General features: G+C 44.2%; 1 protein-coding gene across 16 annotated transcripts in view; it reads left to right on the forward strand.

Moving 5' to 3' along the window:
• Nucleotides 1-23534, forward strand: part of GRIP1 (glutamate receptor interacting protein 1) — a 682822-nt gene that overhangs the window by 657097 nt on the left and 2191 nt on the right. For all 16 annotated transcript variants that reach the window (XM_019455025.2, XM_053896004.1, XM_053896010.1 and 13 more), the window contains 2 exons: nucleotides 4409-4642; nucleotides 21809-21955. In XM_019455025.2, the coding sequence (XP_019310570.2) occupies nucleotides 4409-4642; nucleotides 21809-21955 (381 nt within the window). The remainder of the gene's footprint in view (nucleotides 1-4408; nucleotides 4643-21808; nucleotides 21956-23534) is intronic.

The following is a 23534-nucleotide window of genomic DNA, read 5'->3' on the forward strand; positions in this document are numbered from 1 at the left end:
CTTGTGGCTTCTGCCATTGCTCCCTGCTAACCCTGACTGTACCTGTTTGCCACCGAATCGCTGGGGAGGGAGCTAAGCCCCCCAGCCGTGGCGCATCTCACTCTCTGAGTTGCTTTAGAAAGGTTTCTTTGGCATGTTTTCATTTGTACCCGGTATAGCAATTGATTTGATCGTGAAGAGGAACATAAGAGGAAATTTTATTTTATTTCATTTCATTTTGCCCTTGAAGTAGATGACAAAGGCAGCTGGTGAAAATGGCCAGTCTGTGTGAAAAAGCAGCCAAAATATTGCACAGTACTTTGCTGTTAATTGCAAATCCTGATTCCGTATCAACTTAGTGTGAATTCTAGGAGTTGTGGCAAGATGGAACACAATAGCTGCACTCCCGGTGAGTTCTTTAATCAAAGCCATGAATTTGCTGACGATATTCACACTGTGGTCTAGGAGGTCCTGGACTGTTTCCTTTTATGTTCTTTTTAAATTTTCTGAGCTGTAAAAAGTAAAGTGGCAAAAGTCTCATTTTTATTTTGATGTCATCTGAGGTCCCCAAGTCACCATAAGGAATGTGAATGGCATAACTGGGTGAAACTGCAATTCTAAAACGAATACTCATCTTTATATCGTTTTGCTTCTCGGTTGCATGTGTGGATATTTTTATGTGATTCTAATGTTTGTGAATCTGCAAAGAGAATTATAAAGAAAAATGGTAGTTTGAATTTATAAATAGAGTATTACCTGGCATGAATTGAAACTTCAGAGCACAGTTAAAGGGCCTGGAGGTGGATAATACTATAAAACTTAAATAAATTAAGACGTTGGCCATCGATTCCTTTTTAGGCACCTTTCAAAAAGAGTAAAACGCTTAAGTCTCAGCTGGCTTATTTAAACTTTTACCACTTCCTGGATGTAGAATGATTAGCACAAGGGGTCCAAACTGGATACTGAGCTCAATTCACAATTCTTGAACATACGCCTGCTTCTGAAAGCACGCTTGGCCTATATGCCTTTTCCACTTTGCATTCTGATACTTCTCTTTTAAAGAAACAACTATTCTTCTAATAACATCTTTGACAGCAAGTAAAACAAGGACGATGTAAAAAGTGGCACAATGAAATTGGGTTTTCACTCATTTCACTCAATACTCTAGTCATTGTCCCCATTAGCTAGCAAATTGATTTATCTAATGAAAACAAACGTCTATGAGCATAGAAGTTATGTTGCAAAAAATAAATAAATAAATAAATAAATAAATAAATAAATAAATAAATAATAGAAAAGAAATTATGTTGCAAAAGCCTATAAATATAAACTTTTTCTAACATAGCTTCAGGCAGGTGTGGCCCTTGAAATTATAAATGCAGAAAGGAAATGGGTTGAGTGTGTAAGCCAAAAGGAAGTTAAAGTCCTCAATGAGGAAGAATGATTGGCAAATCTAAAGAGTCTTCTTTATACTTTTATCAAAAAGAATATTCATTCACTAGTTTAAATGAACTCTGATCGTGTGATTGTAAATGTTACTGTGCAAAAAATATTATGGGAGCTAGTTCCCTGCGTATGAAATTTACATCCAGCATTAAAAGTTACAGCATATTATAACCATAATAAATGTAAAAGATTAGCTAACATGAAAAATGATTACAATTGAAATGGAAATGAAAATTATACTAGTCATTCTTCCCATTAGCTGGCAATAATTTATGTTCAACTTTAGCACTGAAAAATGTTAAAACAGAAGAAAAAATTTCAGACTAAGATTTAGGACAAGTTACTTAATCTCTTTTACCAGATATTTATTCTTCTGTAAAATAAGGGGATTATAATGACTAATGCTTACATGGCACTTAACACAGAACATAACACTTGGTAATTATTCAGTAGAAGTTATTATTTTTGCCATTTTTATTAATTAACAGTGCCTTAACTATTTTCTGTTTAGTATAATATATGAAAAAATTTTAACTAGATATCAGATAGAAAACTCTTGAACATACCCCTCTAAGTTATATGTATCTCAGTTATCTCATTGAGAACTTGGGAGGTTATAAATTGTGCAAAATGGAAACAGGCAATAGATATTCTTGAAGTGAAAACAAATCCTAGATAACTTAAAATAATAATTTTTAAACTTTATTTTAGTTTTTATATTTGTACTTTAATTTTTATATTCCTTCATAGTAATTCAACTGAAGTCCACTTTAAACAAAGCAATCAAGCTGTGCTTTGGAAACTTGGTTCCATCAGAACTCCATTTAGATCAGTTTGGAACTTCCGTAGTGGCTTAAGGTTCAGCCAAGCAGAATTGTGATTAAGTATTTTACTTCCGACGTGTTTCCTACTGGTCCCCTGAAAAATGAATATAAAACATAGATGTTAACAAAGCAAATAATGTGTCTAAGTAGGTAAAAACAATAGAGGGGTGGTCAGCACAGCAAGAAAATAATCATTGGGTTCTGTCATCAACAGTAGACAAAAAAATGTTGTATGTGGGTTAAGTGCCATAAAATAAAGGATGTCCCATGACACCAACAAAGCTTTCAATTTTAAAAAGGGATTTAACTGAAATAAAGCAATAATATGGTTAATCCACATTTGTTTCAATATTAATCTCCGAAAAAGTCAATATTATATGCTTCAACCTAATACTTGACTGGGAAGCAATACAGCCTGGTGGTCAAGGATAAGGTTTCTAGAGTCAGAGTGTGAGGGCTATAATCCCAGACTCTTGGGCAACTTGCTCAATTTATCTGGGCATCCCTTTCCATAACTGAAATGGGGAAGTATGATGACTGTAATACCTATCAGAAACTTATCATAAATATTAAATGACATTCTACATACACATGTATATGGTATTACATGTGCTAACATGTTAAAGGTCAATGGCCAGTAAGGTTGTTTTTTTTTTTCTTTTTCAAAATTATCAGTAAGATAACTGATCCAGTCTGGATATCGATAACTGGTTGTGTTTTTTGTGTTTTTTTTTTTGTTGTTGTTGTTTTTTTACAAGAGTTGTAGATATACCTACATGTGCTCCAATACTGGGCTGCCATTCGAAGACCATGTTAGTGGTGCGTGTATAGTCGAACGCCAGGTGAATCTTAGAGTCACAAAATCTTAGGGAGATAACAAATGAAAGCTCTATCACTTGGCAGTGTTCCCTTCTAACCACCCATTTTAGACGGTGCCGTTGGCTCCATCTATGTGATGGAGCCCTACGTGACCTTGAGTAAGTCAGCCTCTTTGTGCCTCAGTTTCTGCACCTACAAATTAGGAGTAATAACAGTGTCTGTTTCACAAAGTTGTTGTGAGGCTTAAATAGGGGAATACAAGGACTCAGCAAAGTACAGTTACTGTTAGCATTAGCGTTCACGTAAACCACCAGTCGCATTGTAGCCGGCACACAGCACGTGGGGCTTGCTCTTTTTCCCATGACTTCGGGCACGTTCACCAATGCTAGTTTACCACCATCCAGCCATCCTATCAAGGAGGACGGAGCTGGCTCCAGGCACAATTTTGAAATTTTGGCATTTCCGAACCATGAAAAATGAACATTCTCAACAGGACATTGGTTTCAAATGCTTAAGTAGTTTCACTTCTAAGATTCAGTCAATTTGGGATCTAATCTCGCCTTTCCTTGTGTATGAACATATTTGAAACTGAACAGACTTCCCTGTTCACCGGTAAAATCCAATCTAAGTTTCCCAGCTTTTGAGCAAAGGGTTGAGTCTGGTAGCACAATATAGGATCCCTCTTTAAACTCTCTGAGCATCTCACACAAAGGCCGTTTCTAAGAAAGGTTGACCCATGCTAAATACGCGGAGACCTCGCTGGTCTACACATTTCTGGGGCAGGTCACATGGCCCAAGGAGAGACCATATGCTATGGTAGGCAGGCGGCTTTGGGTAGAAGCCCTTGCCTTTGTATCAATAGCCCTGTTTCAGCCCATTGTTACCTCCAGGTGGAGCTACAGGCAGCATTGCAAATAGACGCCACCTGGTCCCGTTGAGAAGTTCTTCGTCCATTTCTGTAAGATATATTGAAGCTGCTTCATGAATCCCATCTTTAGAGCCCACTCAGTGGAAAGTTAATGGCTAAAATGTAGTTTACAGTAAGCAAATATTACCGCTTTTCAATTTGCCTCAAAACTGCCAGGGGTGGTATCTGATTAAATAAACTCAATGGCTTAAGTACTTAAATTGGATTTGAGATGTGCATTATAAATGGCACTTGCAAAGCATTTTGCCAGACTTTCATAGTTCAATTAGTACGTCCATTCTCCAGCCTTTGGTTATGCCCCGAAGAGACTGTATCTTGACTGGGCAGAAGGAGAGATGTGCTTACTGTTGAGCAACCGAACCCTTTTCTTAGTCCATGGCTTAATCGTGTCTGAAAATTGTCAATGCCACAGGCAACGATCATGTCGGGGAGCACGATGAGTTTGAATCATGAGGCCCCAACACCTCGCAGTCAGCTGGGGCGACAAGCCAGCTTCCAGGAACGGAGCAGCTCGCGGCCGCATTATAGCCAAACAACGCGGAGCAACACCCTGCCCTCCGACGTGGGCAGGAAGTCTGTCACCCTGAGGAAAATGAAACAAGAAATAAAGGAGATCATGTCCCCAACTCCTGTGGAGCTGCACAAGGTCAGGATGCTTTCTTCCCTCCCCTTGGTCACATTCAGTAGCCATTCGGCTGCGCGTGAGCACCCTGATGCAAGCATAATGATGACACTGTACTGTCGGCTCAGCCAGGGAGAGAAGCCAGAGCTTAAAGGCAGAGCATTAGAGATTCTGTGCTCAAAATGCGATCTTTGGGAGGGTATCCTGTAAAATCGGGAAAATTCGCTTTGGAGCAATGAATTTCCTAATGATGCATTTATGGCCAAAATCTTCTTGCAAAAGTTAGAGGCTCTCACATTCCATGGAGTTGCGATGAATTGGTCTGTCATTCCAACTTCTTTGGAAATGGGAGAAGGATTTTCTTTAAAAAAAATTCTTTTTTGACGTGTATTTATTTTCAGAGAGAGAGAGAGCGTGCACATGTGAGCAAGGTAGGGGCAGAGAGAGAAAGACACAGAATCCAAAGCAGGTTCCAGGCTCTGAGCTGTCAGCACATAGCCCGACGTGGGGCTCAACATGGGCTGCAAAATCATGACCTGAGCCGTAGTCGGAAGCTTAACCAACTGAGCCACCCAGGTGCCCTATGGATTTTCTCTTTTATTTTTTAATTTTTTTTTTAATGTTTATTTATTTTTGAGACAGAGAGAGACAGAGCATGAGCAGGGGAGGGGCAGAGAGAGAGGGAGACACAGAATCCAAAGCAGGCTCCAGGCTCTGAGCTGTCAGCACAGAGCCTGACGCGGGGCTCGAACTCGTCAACTGCGAGATCGTGACCTGAGCCGAAGTCAGACACTGAACCGACTGAGCCACCCAGGCGCCCTGTGGATTTTCTAAGTATCATACACTCATAGCTTCGTTAAAAATGAGCTTCAGGTGTAGTGTAGGAATGTTTCTCTTTAATTGCAGGCTTATCAGTAGAGGGTTATATTATGCAGAAGACATGAAGTTCTCTTCCAGACATAATTTAGATGTCTTTGGGTCAGGACAGGGCAAGGCCTCATATGTTCCGTCTCAGCCTGTGATGGTTGCCTCAGTTGACTTCATGGAAGAAAGCCCACTGTGGCACCCAGAGCTGAATTTGAGTTGCTGGCAGAGTTTAAGCAAGGCATATGTAAGAGACACTGTTTGCAGAACCCAGGGAAGGAGAGCAGTAGTAAGGAGGTGTCTCTGATTTTCTTTCGTAGAACTAACGCTTTATTTTTATTTAATACATAAAGATGTATAGACAATAATAATCTGTCCCACTTTTCTTGAGAACCAAGACCCTGTCTGCAGTCAATAACCTATTAACTAGAAATTAGTTGTTCGTCTTACCCAGAAAAACAAGTAAATGTTGGACTGAGAGGAGTTAACAGGCCAGACAGTCCCTTTTTCCGCTAAAGACGTCCATTTCCCCAAGCACCCTATAAAAGATATTTTATACGTTTTGGAGCTATTTACTTTGAAGCTGACAAAGGATGTGATGAAAGAGAGACATAGAATGGGAAGTTGAGTTCTGAACTTGGTGCTCCAATCCCCAGGTTGATTCATTTCCCACTCATTCACTCATTTCATACATGTACCGCGCATGCATTCACTTAACTAGTGTGTCGCAAATCATCAGCAGGCACACGGTCTGATGGGGAGACAGTCTGGGAAACGGGGAAGATGGTGAGGTGAGTACAATGAGAGAGGCAAGACCAGGCTGCCTTGGGGGGGGGGGGGGGGGCGGGGGCAGAGGGTGGACCCTCACCCACTACAGAAAGAGACAGGCAAGGCTTGTTAGAAGTAGGTGCCGATTCTGCAGGAAGGTGGAGGTTGAAGGAAGGAAGGAAGCTTGTGCAAAGGGATGTGAAAGATTGTGGTAAATGGAGGGAGTGGAAATACCCCGAAGTGATCAAAGCCTTGGCTTGGAGCCTTGTGCGTTAAGAGGAATTGCAGACGTACAGAAAAGCAGAGAAGTTTTGAATATTTTAGGGCGGCGACCCAGGTTAGCCCCATGCCACAAGTTAGCTTGTGTGTCCAGCTACCCTGAATTGATGCGTCTGTTTGGTAGACACAGTCTTCACTGCCTGTCAAACGTCCTGATATGCTAATTGACAAACACCATTAGGAGGCTGTAAGGTCCCCTATGGTGGTTAAATAGCAGGAGCTATATAGTCTGTGCTCATTCAGCTGTACTAAGAAAAAGTTAGCCTAACCTGATTCCCTCAGGTGTCTTAAGAATCCTGCCTTCTCTTCTCAAAAGTTCTCCTGCCCAGGCAGAGAAGAGATTACGTGATAACCCATCCTCCTCCAGCCCCAAAGGGAAAAGATACCAACATGTATTGAGTTCCTATTATATGCGATACTCTGTATTTTTAGCCCTTACGATAGCCCTTCTGAGCAGATATTTATTATCCCCATCTACAGGATAGGGAAATAGCAAGTATAAAATAGACTCATTTTTCCTTCTAGAGCGAAGCACTTTCCTCAAAAGATTATTGATAGCGCACCCGTGCAAAGACCTGTCTCCCCATCCTTCCTGCACTGAAAGCATTTAGCAAAGATAATGACGATGAATGGGGTGTGCAAGTTGTTACTGCTGAGGTTTGAAACAAGTGACGATGCCGAAAATCGATCTTATTTTTTGAAAAGGCAGCATCCGCTTGCCAGCCCGATGAGTGGCAGTGTGTGGCCTATCGCTGGAACATCTGTGTGGCAGTGTGTGAACCTGGAGGCCACAGGATCACACACACGGATGGACCTTTTCCCCTCAGTGGTGGCAATAAGGGCATCGTCTGAATTGATCCCAAATAAAATAGGACTCTCGTAAGTGGATGGTGTGCTGGGCATTATAAGGCACACAAAAAGACGTAGTTAGGTGAAAAGGTAGCCAGGGAGGCTGCAGGCCGACCATGGGGAATCTGGGAGCGGTATATGCTCACAGGCCGGGTAGCTTTTATTTTTTAAGTGAGTTCAGTTATTCTTCAGGCCATCCAGTGTTTGCTGTTAAGTGCGTTCTCCAGTCTTGAAGTGCGTGAGAAGAAAAGCCGCTCAGCCCGTGGCTGTGCTTGTATGTTGTACGTGGGGTGTCCTTTGAACGCTGCGAGATTGCCTGACACCATGAAAAAGCGCAGTGACTTGTTGATGGGATTGAGTTATCCTCCCAGTGGGGGGCTGCCAGCCTGTACTAATCCTTTGTAAAAAAGAGAAAAAGCACTCTTTTGGGTGGTGGCCGTGGAATTAGAAAAACGTTCCTTCTTCAAGTTGAAGATAACCCCAAGCTGGATACACAGCTTGACAAGTGGAATGAGGGCTGACTTTCAGTTCCCTGAGCCCCCTTGCTGGACTTTTCCAAATGGATCTGGTAGAGGAGTTCCCAAGGGGCGGCAAAGAGGAGAGCGAAGAGGCTGGACGAGGTACATGGCAAGCCATCCTGAACGGGCTTGGCGTCATTTTCCGTCACCATCCTTCTTGTGGCTGTTTGCTACTTGATGAAATCTGCGTCCTTGAGGACGGGTTACAGCTCTGGTTTCGTCCAAGCCAGCACCTACAAACCGATACTGTGTTCGCTAGGAGCTAGGTCAAGAGGATACGGATGAGTGAGCAAGTATCCATCCTCATTTCTGGGAAGAAAAAACATAAAGCAAAAACAGCTCCAACTCTGCATGGCGGGTTACTAACGTCACCTTCATACAGAGAGAAGACAGCGTGGGCTTATCTTCCAATTTCTTGGGTTTCAGCTTCTTTCCATTATTTGCCTATGATTTTCCAACCAGTCCTCCTTGCCATTCCTTCTCTTCCTTCAGACCTCCAGAAAATCCTAAGCTCAGGTCAGGGTCAATATGGCTTTCTCTCATTTCACACCATCCGATATAGACATATCTCTTCCGGGTTTGACAAAGTCTTCCTTCAAGCTGTCTACATTCATTCCTCAGCCCCGTAAGCTAGTTGTCCTTCATGACATTTAGAACAAACATAAGAAATGCAGCCCCACTTCCTTTGTTGGCCGTGTGAATGGGGGAGGAAATTAGAGCTGACATGATGATTTGATATTTGGTACGGTGTGGGGGACAGTGAGAGGGGTCACAGGGAGATAATACTCAAGTCCCCTGAGGCCACTACCTCTCAGACTGTGTTGGCCGAGACGATCCGAAATACATTTGACTTCACGATTCAGGACGTGCATACATCCATGCTCATATAGGAATGAGTCCAAAACTTGACTGCACGGTTTACAGTAACATTTTCTGTTTTTTATTTTTTTTTCAAACGTACTCTCATATTAAGCCGATTGTGAAATTCATTGGAGTCTCAACCAAAAGTTTGCCTAAAAATTTTGGCCTAAAAAGTTTGGCCTAAAAGTCTCTGATGATCTTTACCATGATTACATGGGATGCTTGTTAAAGTTCAGTTTCCTAAACCCCACCCAGACTTACCCGGTCAGCACTTTCTGGGAGTACAGCCTATAAGAAGCTGCATTTTAGCAACCTCCTCAGTGGGTTCTTTTGCACCAGAAAGATTGAGAATCACTTCTTAAGGTTTTGCTACTGGAGGTGATTTCTCTGTTTCAGGGAGATCATTGGCAAGAGCTGGGTGGCAAGGTAAAAGGGAAATGAGGCTTCATCTTCAGCCCTAGCCCTAGCCTTCTGGGTTTTATCTTTAAAATGAATTCCGGTTTGTACTATATAGCTTACCACAGATTGATTCTCTTTGCAGATAAGGAGCCTGTGATCTTAGCTACGGTTCATTGATAGCCCTTTCCCTTCTGATGCTTAAATATCCTTTATGTCCACTTATTGTCTATTTCTGAGACAAATTCTAGCTTCACTTCTTTGCATACTTGAAAGCAAAAAGATTATTTTTCTGCAAAATAGAAAGTTACCCCACATTCAGAACATTTGGGCTCTTTTTTTTTTTTTTTTTTAAGTCTATTTATTTGAGAGAGACAGAGACAGCAGAAGTGGGGAGGGGCAGAGAGGAAAGGAGACAGAGAATTGGAAACAGGATCCCTGCTGCCAGGGGCTTGAACTCACAAAACCATGAGGTCATGACCTGGACCAAAATCAAGAGTCAGACGCTTAACCGACTGAGCCAGCCAGGCGCCCCTGGACTTTTTAAAATTTTTAAAATTTTTTGGAAGTCCATTTCTTTATTTTGACAGAGAGGGAGAGCATGAGTGGGTGGGGCAGAGAGAGAGGGAGAGAGGATTTCAAGCAGGCTCCCCGCTGACACAGCACAGAGCCCGATGTGGGGCTTGAACTCACAAACTGTGAGAGCGTGACCTGAGCCAAAACCAAGAGTCGGACACTTAAGCGACTGAGCCACTCAGGCGCCCCATCCCTGCACTTTTTTTTTTTAATCATAATTGACATTTCCTTTGCCTTGTCGTTTGTGTTTTTAAATAAAATTGTATTCCTGAATTGTATGCAGCTATTTTGTATTTATCATCTTACGGAAAAGTTTTAAAAATACTTTTTCAGCATCTACTTTTATTTATGGCTGCTGGTGGCATGACCCTGGAACATTCAAGTCATCTGTCGGGAACCTCTTTATTTCTTACGGCCTTTGCCACCATCAACTTTTTTCCCAGCCCAAGTTCACTTTGCGTTTTCTGTATATCTGAATGTTTTCAGAGGGGATCTTTGTTTTTCTTGATATGATAAAGCTGTTTTTCCCCTTGTAAGGAGTGTCGTTTTCAGTGCCTAGTGGCAGCTGATTTTGCAATATTCTTCCTGAGTCAGGAAAAGAGGCTCAGCCCTAGGAGGTAATATGAAATGCAAAAACATATCTTATTCAGACACACGCCTCTTTCTTCACCAAATATTTGGAGTTGGTACTCAAGATGAAGTGAGTCCTCGTGGCAGGTGCAGACCTTCTCCAAATAGCTAGTATAGAATTGTCTTACTATGGAAGTCACTAGAAGCTAAAAATGACAAACCTTTTGCTTTTGTCTACCCCTCTTTGCTAGCTGCGGTTTCTGTTTCTCCAGGCAAGGGGTGATCTGTTAGAGAGAATACAGACTTCGTCGTCAGGCAGACCGAGGTTTGGTCACAGTCTGACAGTCATTAGCCATGTCACTTGTCTACACCTTAGTTTTCTCATTTAGCAAAGGAGGGGGCAGGATCCTGCTCAGGAAAGGAGCCTTCACAGACAGTGTTTTCCCTGAGGAAGCCACCATCATTCAGAGTCTTGCCTTAGCCATGCAATGTCAGTAACCCAGAAAATCAGATCTCCGCAGAGTCCCAGCCTGAAAAGAAGATTCAGCCGCTGCCTTAGAGCCCCCGAGAGGAGATGTAAACCAGAATGAGAATCTGTTTACAAAGACAAATGGATGAGTGTCTAGTTACTACTAGTCACTATCTCAGTCTGACAGACATATTCTCTCCCTGTAAAACCAGGGGCAGCTGATAATCAGAACACTGTTGGAGGGACGTGGATGTGTAGAATAAGGGTTGGAGGTTGCATTGTATGTTTTCAATGAGTAATGGCATTCAGCCCTGACAGTCCTCCGGAGGGATCATTCCCTCAGCTTTGTCTAAGTATTCTATGATACTTTTCAAAATGTCAAAAATGTAATTCTTTTTTTTGAGGATTTTGGGGTTATTTTTAAATTTTTTTTATGTTTATTTTTGAGAGAGAGAGAGACAGAGGTGAGTGGGAGAGGGGCAAAGAGAGAGCGAGACAGAATCCAAAGCAAGCTCCAGCCTCTGAGCTGTCAGCACAGAGCCCGACATGGGGCTCGAACTCATGAACCACAAGATCATGACCTGAGCAGCAGTCAGCTTAACCAACTGAGCCACCCAGGCATTTGGGTTTTTGTTTTTTTTTTTAAGTTTATTTATTTTGGAGAAAGAGAGAGAGAGCACACACGAGTGGGGGAGGGGCAGAGAGAGAGGAAGAGAGAATCCCAAGCAGGCTTCTCGCTGTCAGCTCAGATGTGGGGCTCAAACTCACAAAAGGTGAGATCATGACCTGAGCCACAACCAAGAGTCAGATGCTTAAATGACTGAGCCACCCAGGCACCCCATAAAAAACATAGTTTTTATAAAAATGATAGGCTCATCTCAAAAATGAACGTTTTTTTTTTTTTAACTCATTGATGAGTGGGACGACAAAGCTTTTTCAAAGGGGGATAAAGACACTTTCTGTATGTCTCAGTCAGTGTGGGAGGGGGAAGCAATAACGCTAGAATGAGATTTCCAAGTTAGGATTAAAGCCGCCCTGCAACTTATAGGGGGGGAAAAGCAGAGCCTTTAAGGTTATCTTTTCATTTGCAACCCTACGTGGCAGAGCCCATTCTGCATCTTACTGTTTTCCAGCAAGTTACCATCCGCCTTTGCAGAGTCTGAGCTCTGAGCCATAGAAATGTTAAGTCCAACAGACTGGCAGGCTTCCAGACTCAGATGACCCCCAGGCCTTCTCAGTGCTCCGATGTGCTTTATGTTATAGCTCCAACGTTAGTAGCTTCCCTTAAGTCTAACGCTGGCCGAGGATCCTTCGTCTCTTCCTGATGTTTCTATGTCTCTCTGTCGTGATCAAATATGTTCATTTATAGGTTGTAAGATATTGTATTATCTATAGGATGTTCAGTTACGGATGGCGTAGCTCTCTGAGGGTCACTCTGTTCCCCTGATGTCCTGGTCCTTGGAGACAGGTCCCGCAGAACCTCTTCCTTCACCAGTGTTCTGTCCTCTTACTTGTCTGGCTATAGTAAGGATTACGCCGACAATGGTCTTGCCCGGGGCTCGTCTCTTTCTTTGCCTTAGACAGATAAGAGCTCTCGCCTTGTTCTGAGGAACTTTGTAGTGTCCGACTTCCTGAATGACAGTGAGCCTGGCCCTGAATTCCCGCAAGCCCAGAGGGTGAGCGGAAGGCATGCCTCCCGGCTAGAGATGCGGGTGGCCCTTGAAGCGAGGAGGCCCACAGAGACTTAAGGAGATTGGAGGTCAGTAGGTTACAGAGGGAAATGGGAAGGCTCAGCAGCTGGAGAAGAGCCAGGCCAGGGCAGACCTGGGAGCCAGAAAGCAGAGGCAGGAGCAGAGGGAGCAGGTGCGGACCAGGCTGTCCTGAGAAAAACCCTGGAACAGAGACTCTAACTTAGTGGTGGCGGCAGCAAGGGAAGAGGCTGGTGGCAGTGTTGCTGGGTGAACTGGGGAGACCCTGTGCCCTGGGGCCTCGGCTCAGTTCATCCCAAAGATGTCGCTGAAGGTTCTTAGTCTCCTTATGGGAAAGAATTCAAGGATAGACACACAACATAGTGGACACACACAGCACAAGCAGGAACGTTTATTAAAGTGGAAGTATACTCTTGAGATGTGAGATTGGGCAAATGAGAGAAAGAGAGAGAGAGATGTGCACCCTGGGGTTTGGGTTTTCTGTCTTTTCTTGACAGTTGTCAACAAGGAGGTGGAACACTCATTACTTGGGGAGGAGATGCAGGATTTCGAGCCTCTTCTTCCTTACTTGGTCAGGGGTTTCCTGTCGTGACACCCGCCATCTTAGGCCTTTCTGGTTTGATCCAGCTTCCTGCCAGGACAGGATAGCTGGGCCGGCCTTTCTCATTGCCGGCCTCCAGGCATCCTGTTAGAACCGAACTGACTGCCTACCCTGACAACAGAGCCCATGACAACAGGTGACCAAGGTGCCCATGGCTTGGTCTGATCTCCCAGAGAATTTGGAGACTGATCTGGCTCTTTTCCCTTTGATGTGGCATGAAGTGATGGAGGTGAAGTTGCTCTGACATGAACTGGGAAAGCAGCACATAAATCCATCTCAGATCTTAAAAACTGTGATGCTCTCCTTGGTTAGGACTCCCTTCTCCAAGGGCCAAGTCAGCCCTGACGTGCTCATACTTAGAGCCAGAATCCAAGCTACGGAATCTCTTGTTGTCGAGCCCCTACTTCCCAAGCCTGTGGTGCCACACACTTGCCAGGAAGCAGCAGGAGGCAGTGTTTGAAGCAACTGTCCCTTTCTCTCCCCTGCCAAGGAGGATCCCCAGACGGGGCAGCAGCTGTCTTTCCTGACCCAGTTTGTCTTGAAGCCCAGTCTGAGTGGCATAAACTGAAATCGCTTCCTCCTGGGCTGGAAGAATGCAGTCGGGAGGCCATACCTTTGTTTTTTCCAGCCTCACAAGTAGTCATAAGATTATCCTCCAAGCCAGCATTACTTGAATTATCGGGTTTAAAGGCAGAGAGCTACGCCAGTAATGTCTGCAAGAATAAACCCAACTGCCTGGTGATTTATGGGCAAAGGAATACAATCTCTGTGAAGTAGGTGTCGATTTGGCCCTTAAGGCCATCAGGCAAGGGGCTGAATGATAGGAAGCCTGCCAGGGCTTCAGAAGTGCTTCTGGGATAACTGTCACTTTCCGTGACTTGCTCAAGATAGCAGACACAATGGCCCTTAAAACCCAAGTGGGGAGAATTGCCTCTGCCCGCTTAAAGACTTCCACATGTGTCAAAACCGAAACCAGAAACAGTAGGTTTCTAATCTTTGCCTTGAGGACATTGTTCAGACATGTGAATAGACTTGCTTAGAAATAAAAAAACAAGGCCCAAGTTGAATTGTGGTGAACCCTTGTGCCTCCTGTTAAAGCTTCTGTTCTCGGGAGGATCAGAAACAATCTCAGCATGTGCGGACGAATAGTTAAGATTGAACTGAGCTTTGTAAAACCACGTTCTGGCCCGGAGTTATGTTTCAAGAGGCTCTTTGGCCCTTTTAGGACAGAAAAGTGTAGCCTGGTGTTCATAGTCCAGGTTCCCCGGCTGCATCCTGGGGGTCAGCACAGAATAGAGACGCCACAAGAAAACTTCGTTCCCAGGAGCCAGAGGGGAACATGAAGAGCTCAAGGAGCAGAAGTTCAGGCAGATGTTCATGGAAAGCCACGGAGGGGCTCTGATGAAAAGAAATACAGCAGACATGATAAATTATTCATCTTTCGCTTGTTGGGCGGTTGGAAATGGATAAAGGCTGCCTGACCAGCTAGGAGATTATATGTCCGGGCGGAGGGGGTGGGGCTAGGAATCATGATTTAGTGGAAGGAACACGGCAAATGAGGTCAGATATTCAAGTACTGAATCCCAGAGCTTATGCATTGTAACTGGACAGGTACGTCCATCAACTTCTTGAAGATCAGTGTTCTCATTAGCAGGAAGGGAATAATTCTGCTACACAAGATTGCTAGGCGTTCAAAAGCAATCTTATGTAAGAAAGTGCCTGTGTAAGGAATTCATCTGTGGCAAAATAAAAAAAAGAGGGTGGGGGGACTGAAACCTTGGAATCCTTAGAATTCTTTTTGGACGGGAAATAAATCAGAAGTAACCACCACCAGTCTCCATGCCAGCAGGAGGGAGGCAGCTACGTGGCACAATTTATTGTTGCTGCTTTGAGAGCAGCCGGCTGTGCTCCCCATTTTTGTGAATTATTGATTCCTGGAATCTTCTCCTTTGTGTCACTTTAAAATAATTTCATTTTTGTTATTGGCTATCTCCATGAGAACCATAGAGTTAGCTCTTAAAATCCCTTTTCCTCTAAACTTAGGTAATCATTCTAGCGAAACAGATTAGTTTCAACTTTTTTCTTTTCAGATTAGTTTCAATTTTAAACCATTGGTTTGCCTCTTATCTTGAAGAGTTTTCCATCAAGTCTGAGGCTCAGAAAAACCAAGTCTCTTGGCCAACAACTCTGACCTTAAAGTTAATGAGCTAATCTGTTAACCTGCTCCGGTTGACATCCAACTCGAATATTTTGGTTAATGTATTACTCCTGACTGGTGTTGGCATTATTTGGTGCCCCTCCCAGGTTCTGGCTATGGAGCTGACATCCAAGAATCACAGGCCAACTGAGCAATGAAGAACTTCACTGTGATTCTAGGCCACACCAAATGCTGCCCCCAACGCAAGAATACTGGTCCATGTGTTGGAAAACACGCCTTAGATCTAAGACAGAAGTGGGCTTCTCCATGTCCATTGCATGTATAGGCTTTGCAACCCTCACATCTGGGTGCACCTCAAGAGTGTGGCTGGGCCTGCAGAGCAGATGCCCCACTACCCATCCAGCAAGAAGCACAGGGTCTCCAGGACCCTCACCCACACCGAGCTATAAGTGGAGCAGAAAGAACTAGGATGCACTGCCCTCTAGGAGTCGTGGGGACGTCCCTCCCTAGGAGCACTACTTGTCACATGGTGGGAACATGACTAGAAACAAAGGGGCAAAAGGATACAAAATCCCACAGACAAGGCACAGACAAAGCCAAAGAGAGGCACAGAAGCAGGGACCTTGAATAAAGAGGATCATCTACTAAGAAGCAGGGCCCAAAGAATGGCAGAATATCACCAGTCCTATTAGCCATCTGCTTTCTCCTCCTCATTCTCATCCACATCCTCCTCCTCCTCCTCCTCCTCCTCCTCCTCCTTGTCTTTGGCCTTCTGCCCCCATTCCTCCTCTTCCTTCCTCTGATAAAGGAGCATGAGGATGGGAGGAAAGGAGCTAGAATATAAAAATGTTTCCTCCAGTCAAGTCACCTTGGAGGAGTGGCTGATTCCAGATTGGGAACAGGAAATATTCATGATGAGTCATGATATCTTGGAGCCAGAAAACAAAGAAGTTACCAAAACAGATGGGTCATGTCAAAAGGACATCGAAGTCAACATGAAAGAGTCCCCTTAGCCAAAGATGAGAGCGTTTGAGCACCCAAAAGAGTAATGATGAAATTAATTGAAATCCATTTATCTATATATAAACCCAGAGGTTCACAGGGATACTTTACTTACCAGAAGTCATCCCCCACCACCAAAAAAAAAAAAAAACCAAAAACCCTTTTTGGGACACCATTGGAAGTGTTTAGTGTACCAATTCCCTACACTAAAAATGAAAGCATTAGAATTCATTCAGCCTTTCTGGTACGAGCTGCACTTCAGGGTAACCAAACAGCACTAACTGATGAAAGGAGACTTCTTTACAAAAGAATTCTAGCTGGAGCACCTGAGTAGCTCAGTCAGCTAAGCGTCTGACTTTTGGTTCAGGTCATGATCTCATGAGTTCGAGCCCACGTGGGACCATCTGCTGTCAGCACAGAGCCTGCTTCAGAACCTCTCTCTCTCTCTCTCTCTCTCTCTCTCTCTCTCTCTCTCTCCCCCTTCCTCTCTCCCCCCTCCCCTGCTCATGCTCACTGTCTTTCTCTCTCTCAAAAAAAAAAAAAAAAGAAAAAGAATTCTAGCTAACAAATATGGAAGCTATTATAGGATTAGAAAAAGAGCATCACTCTGAAGCCCCTAATGAAGTTAATTGATTCAGACAGTGGTCACCATCGGTCAAAATTTACATTTAGAAGAGAGGTTGATGGGAAGCCTTACAGTGGAGGAATGAAGCTGTCCCCACCTGGACACGCGCCCCCCCCCCCAAAAGTGGGACGAGTAGACATTGAATGACGTGACGTCATAGGAAGCACACCCTTCCCCACAAAGCTGACCCTGACTCCAATCAAGGATCCCGAGGTAACTTCCATTTACAGGGAAATGGGCTCTAGAAGAGTGCACTGAGGGACAAAAGGTGCTGTTCCCACAGTAAGGGAGCAGCAGGGGGCATGTTCCAGATGAGAGGACACATAAGACACCTTACATTCCCGTGTAGACCTTGTTGGGATCCTGATTTGAACAAACTGACTCTAAAAACCACTTTTGAGACAATGAGGGAAATTTTGTCACAGACTAGGTATTGAGTGTGTCAAGGAATAAGGGTAGTTTGTGAATGAATTAATGACCTTGAGGTTATGTAAAAAGAATGATCATGTCCTCCCCCCTCCCCCCCCCCCCCCCCCCCCCCCCCCCGCCGCGAGATTCATCCTGAGGTATGTAGGAGTGAAATGACTTAAGGATTGGCATTCACCTTAAAATAATCCCCCAAAGAAGGAAAAAGAAGGGTGGATGAAGCAAGTGTGGCCTGCCCTGAAGGGTTGTAGGATCCGAGTGATGAGTCTATGAGGATTCATTGTTCTAGCCTCTCTACTCTTGAATCTGAAATTTTTTTGTTAAAAAATAGCTTTCTCCTAACTCAACTTATGGTGGTAATGATTTTGCAATATATGTACGCGAAGTCCCTTAACTTATACAGAGCTGGATGTCAATTATATCTCCACAAAACTGGGAATTAAAAAAGTTTTTTAATACCGTTCTCCAATAACTCCCCTCCCCACCTTAGGAAAGGGGCAGACCTCACCTGAACATGGCCTGAGGCCAATCATAATTATAGAGGGGCCTAGGGGCCTGGGTGGCTCGGTCTGTGAACCACCCTGCTCTTGGTTTCAGCTCAGGTCATGATCTCACGGTTTCGTGTGAGTTCGAACTCATGTGAGTTCGAGCCCCACATCTGGCTCCACGCTGACATTGCAGAGCCTGCTTGGGATTCTCTCTCTCCCTCTCTTTTTCTGCCCCTCCTCTGTTCACTTTCTCTCTCTTTCTCAAAATAAATAAACTGTAAATTAAAAAAAAAAATTATAGAGAGGCCTAAAAATTCTTCTTTGTAATGAGTATTCATTAAACAACCACACGCTAGCTAAGGAGATAGTGTACCTTGAAAAGATCTCAGCTTCGCAGTCAGAACCTCTTGGGTTTGAACTACTTCTCTGTGTTGCTCGCTATTTTACTGTGGACACGTTTCTAACTCTCTGAGCTTGAATTCAATTCCCCGTCTGTATGGTCTTCTCCACAGACATGGTAGAGTCAGTAACATCCTGTTTGCTTTTCAATCTGCTCATTCAAGGCTCAGGCTTCATCTCTTATTAGCAAGAAGTCTGGTATTTCCTGCTGGAGGACGCTCCATCCTACCTCCCTGCCCTGCCCAAGAATGGGGGGGCTTCCTTAGCCCTTAGGGCAGGCCTGGCTTCAACGTCAGAGGTTGTCTCACCTCTCACGTCCACACGGTGTCGCCATTGAGCTTCATCCTGCCCTGGCCCCAGCCATCTAGCCACCCAGCCACCCTGCAGCTGCAGCTTTGAGAATTCCCAGCAGAGCCCTGGGGCGGGAGAGGGAGCGGGGAGCACGGCTTGGATTAAATGCCTCTTAGTTCATGCGCACAGCACCTCTTGGCCAGTTTTGACTGGCTTCCATAGTCAACCCCTCCGTATGTCAGAACCAGTCCTTTCATTTATTTGACGAAACACTAACCCTACTATGTGGCAGACACCGTATTAGGGGTTTGGGATATATCAGTGAACAAAAAACAGATTCTTTCCCCCACTCGGTGAGCTTGATGGGCGTGGGGGAGGGTGAATCTTCCATATTCTCTCCAAGGCCACCTGAGCCCGGGTCACCAACAAAGACTTCTCCTCACCTCCTAATGAGCTTTGGTCTGGAGGGAACTTTCTCACTCGTGTAGAGACCTACTTCTCCCTGTGCATCATCAAGGTGCACGTCAGATGGGGGCTGGATTTTACTAAGCTACGCACACGCATGTAGTCACACACACACACACACACACACACACACACACACACCTTCCATAGTGCAGTAAGTCTTTCTACTTTTATACCTGTACAACTAACTGAGTGCCATGAAAGTGATCCTTCCTTGGGAGTCAAGTCATTTCAGATTTTAAAACTTCATATACACTACCTCATTTAAAACTAAGACTCCTGGGGCATCTGGGTGGCTCAGTCGGTTGAGCATCCAACTCTTGATTTTGGCTCAGGTCTTAATCCCAGGGTCATGGGATTGAGCCCTGCGTCGGGCTCCATGCTGAACGTGGAGCCTGCTTGGGATTCTCTCTCTCTCGGTCCCTCCACCACTCGCACTCTCTCTCTAAAAAATTTAAAGATAAGTAAATAAATAAAAAACCTGAGACCCTTACCCATCTCTAAGGATTGTTATGAGGATTAAATCAGATATCTTCACTGGTGATAAACTCAAGAAGGCTATGTTTTGCTCACTGCTGTATCTTTTTATTGTTTAAGTGCTGTGCCCTTAGTCCTTAAAACAGTGCCTGGCACATAGTAGGGTGCATGCATGCACACGCACACACACACACACACACACACACACACATACATTCACATGCACACAATGATAGAATGAGCCTGCAAAGGCTATCATTCCATTAAACTTTGGTTCCCTCGATTGTTTTCCAAACATGTGATAGCCCCTCTTGTGTGTGGAGTACCACGTGGAGCAATTCTAATGTGCACAGGAATCACCAGGGATCTGCAGGTGCCAGTTCGCTGGGGCTGAGATTCTGCATTTGGAACATGCTCCTGAGAGGCGTGGATGCTTCCGTTCTGGAACTCACTTCAAAGCGCATTTTTTTTTTCTCTCTCTCTTAAAGCAAAGTTGCAACAAAATCCTTCCAGTGTACTTGTAGGAAAGAGCCAGGTAGGGGTAGAATGTTTATATATCTTAATTCATAGGATCTAGGTAAGATGCCATCTATTATGAAACTCACCTGATTTCAGAGAGTTAAATATATATATATATATATATATATATATGCCTTAGAATCTATGAAATAAGGCATAAGTGTACAGTGTCTAGAATCAGACAGACAGGGTCCTGCTATTCATTACCTTTGTGACCTTGGGAGAATTACTTAACCTCTATAAAACTGAATTTCCTCACCTCTGATATGGCAATAACCATGAGGGCTGTCTGGTGAATAGTACTGACTCAGCCAGCTTGATATTTTAGCGCTCTGCCCAGTGAAGTAAAAAAACACAAACACCACTTTTTGTAGTTCTTTCAATATTCTCTACTGCTCTGAAGTAGATTTATTTACTTATTAATTTATTTCTCTGAAATAAATTAAGTGGGTATAAAAAATAGACCTGTGTCTTTACTTTTTGCCCCGTACAGCTCTGAATTTTCTACTGTTTTACAGACACATATTCATGTATTACTTGCATGAAAACAAAAGACAAGAAAACATTTTTTAAAAATAATTAGCATAAGACAGAAAGCCCAGATCACTGCTTGAAGAGTGCATCAGTTTGTATGGAGGGCATCGGGCAAATCTTAGCGGTATCAGTGGCCAGCTTAAAACATTAGGTGAGCCCAAAGTGCTCAGTATGTCACCTGGCAGGGTCCAGGACAGCATGTGCTCAGTAAATGTTACGCATAAATGTGCTTGCCTCTGGAAGGCAGCCTCCTCTCTCGTTCACCGCTGTTTCCCAGCACCCAGCACCATGTTCAGAACATCATAGAGACTCAGTACACATTTGGTGAAATGTATGAATGACTGGATGAATGTATGAACCTCAGAGTAACTCTTGCAGGTGGTCAGATGGGAGGCATGAGGATCATGGGAAGCTTTAACCGACAGGTGGCTGCAGGTGCAGAGGGAACCAGTGAGGCCCCTAGCTGAGAAGGGGCAGTGCCTGGAGTTGCTAAAACAAAAGCCTGGTTGCTCTTCAGGCTGGACCCCAGAATGTGTCAGTTACAAGAAAACTTTCAGGTCTTTTAACTCATTTTTGCTCTCAGTATGGACGTTCTGATTGGGCTACCATACCATTGGCGTCCATGGAGCTTGCTCAAAGGAAAATGATATACTGAGCGCTTACCTGGCACAGCATTGGACTCGGTGGGCAGGAAGGAAAGGCCTTTGGCTTGGTCCTGATATCCAGCAGCTGCAAAGGCTGCTACTGGCTACCCCCAACACCCGGGTGCTGCTCCAGGAAAATAGAGAAGTCAGCCTGCCCTGGGAAAATGCTCACCTAGACCCATCCGAGGACTGTGATTAACAACAACGACGACAACAAAAAGACCAGGACTCTCCAGTAGTTCCCTTCTCCTTCCTTTTCAGTTCTGAGTGGGACTTTACAGATTCCAAGGATGTTCTTGGAGAAGGGGAAAGCAGCAGGGGGATGGGGAGCTGCCTAATGTATTAAAAATCTATGATGCTACTGAGTAAATTTGTTTGACAGATTGTCAGACAATTGTGGCACGAGAAGTTTCACAAACAAAAGTCTCCAGGGGCGCCTGGGTGGCTTGGTCGGTTAAGCGTCCGACTTCGGCTCAGGTCATGATCTCACGCTCCGTGAGTTCGAGCCCCGCGTCGGGCTCTGTGCTGACAGCTCAGAGCCTGGAGCCTGTTTCAGATTCTGTGTCTCCCTCTCTCTCTGCCCCTCCCCTGTTCATGCTCTGTCTCTATCTCAAAAATAAATAAACATTAAAAAAAAATTAAAAAAAAAAAAAAAGTCTCCAGCCAAGCTAAATGTCCCCTTCACATTTTCTCACTTTGCAGGTGACCTTGTACAAGAGCTCCGATGTGGAAGATTTTGGGTTCAGCGTAGCAGATGGCTTGCTGGAGAAAGGAGTATATGTCAAAAACATTCGCCCAGCTGGGCCAGGAGACCTTGGTGGCTTAAAACCCTATGACCGACTCTTACAGGTAAGACCTCAGGTGAAATTCTAATTTAACTTTCCAAAGTCTTACCTGACCGATGCCTACCCATCTTTCTTTGCCTCAACACTAGATTGGGGCCCCTCCTATATGGGATAAAAACCTTTCCCTTTGGTAAAATTTACCAGTCATTGAAATTGGTTCCCTGTGTATATTCCCCAGCAGCTTAGAAACAGCTTGAGAACAGAGCTGGTACATTACTCTCCCATATCCCGGTATACAATACACGATATCTCAGCATCTCACACAATTATCTGAAAGCAAGAAGCCAAACCTTGTTTACCGAGTGGAATACCATCATGGTCATGTATAGTTTCAGTGAGCTAAGCAAATTCCTGACTTGACGTACACTTGTTAGGAATAGCATTTTGTAGGAAGAAGAGAGGGTTGACATCAGTCTTGAAAGTGTATCTAACTGGAATGAGTCTGGCACCAAAGAGCTGACTTTCAAAGCATGAGGCTATACTGATCAGTTGGCCTTCAGACACGCGTTCACCAGAGCAAGTTGTCGTTGATCAATTACGGTTTTAAAACCAGTTCTGGCGATCGTTGTTACCATAGCAATGGAACAATTAGTCTTATGCTGGCAGGATGGGACACTTTTATTTTCCACAGATACTCTAATATTTGTTGAAAGAATAACTGTGGTTACTTAACTTCTATGTGGCTCTTCCTAATGTATAAATTGGGGCTGCACTGTACCTGCTTTCATGGAAGTTGAGGCTACAAAGGTAGACTGGGTTCAGACTGTGAAGGGCCTTGAACGCCACGGTAAATCTCTTTGACTTTGCTCTCAAGCATATTAATTTCTTAAGCAGAAAAGTGACATAATTTGTTAATTTAGAAAGACAACGGAATAATACCATACGTGGATTGGTGTAGAATGGGGAAGGGGAAGACCACAGGGAAGGAGACGAGGTAGGTGTGGGTCAGATACCTCTATCTGACCTGAGACCTTAATGCCTTCAGTACTTCCGGGTAGAGCAGTCTGGGAGGCAACTGGCAGTTTGGACTTGTTGCTCCGAAGAGATGTCAGAGCCAGATTTAGGAGATTAGGTTACTGAAGGCATGGGTTTGGATGAAGTGACCTCTGGTGGGCTTATAGTAAGAAAGAGAACAGAATCAAGGAGAGAATCCTAAGAAAAACGAATGTAAAGGACAGGAAGAAATAAAGGTAGGCGAGAACTGAAATCAAGTTAAAATGGATCCAAACAAACTGGTGTCATAGAGAGCCAAGGAAGAAGAGTTTTAGGGATGTGTGGCTGTCAGGCACAGCCAGTGCTAAAGGCCAAAGCAGATGAGACCTGGAAACACCGTATCTGTATTAGACAGTTGGGGTCATTTGTACACTGTGTCAGGTTCCAGATGTGACAAGATTGAGAATGGAAAGTCAAAGAGTGGAAGCAGGCATGTAGATGGTTTAGAAACCCTTGCCGATGAAGAACAAGGAGAAATAAAAGAAGATGAGTACATGCAAAAGCTGAGGAGGGGATGGGCTCACTTCTGAGAGGTAGTTCAACATCACGGCCAAGAACACAGCTCTGGGGTCAGCCAGACTGCCTGGGAT

Source organism: Panthera pardus, unplaced genomic scaffold, assembly GCF_024362965.1.
Source record: "Panthera pardus isolate Hobbes unplaced genomic scaffold, ASM2436296v1 HiC_scaffold_6, whole genome shotgun sequence".
NCBI classification, from domain to species: Eukaryota; Metazoa; Chordata; class Mammalia; order Carnivora; family Felidae; genus Panthera; species Panthera pardus.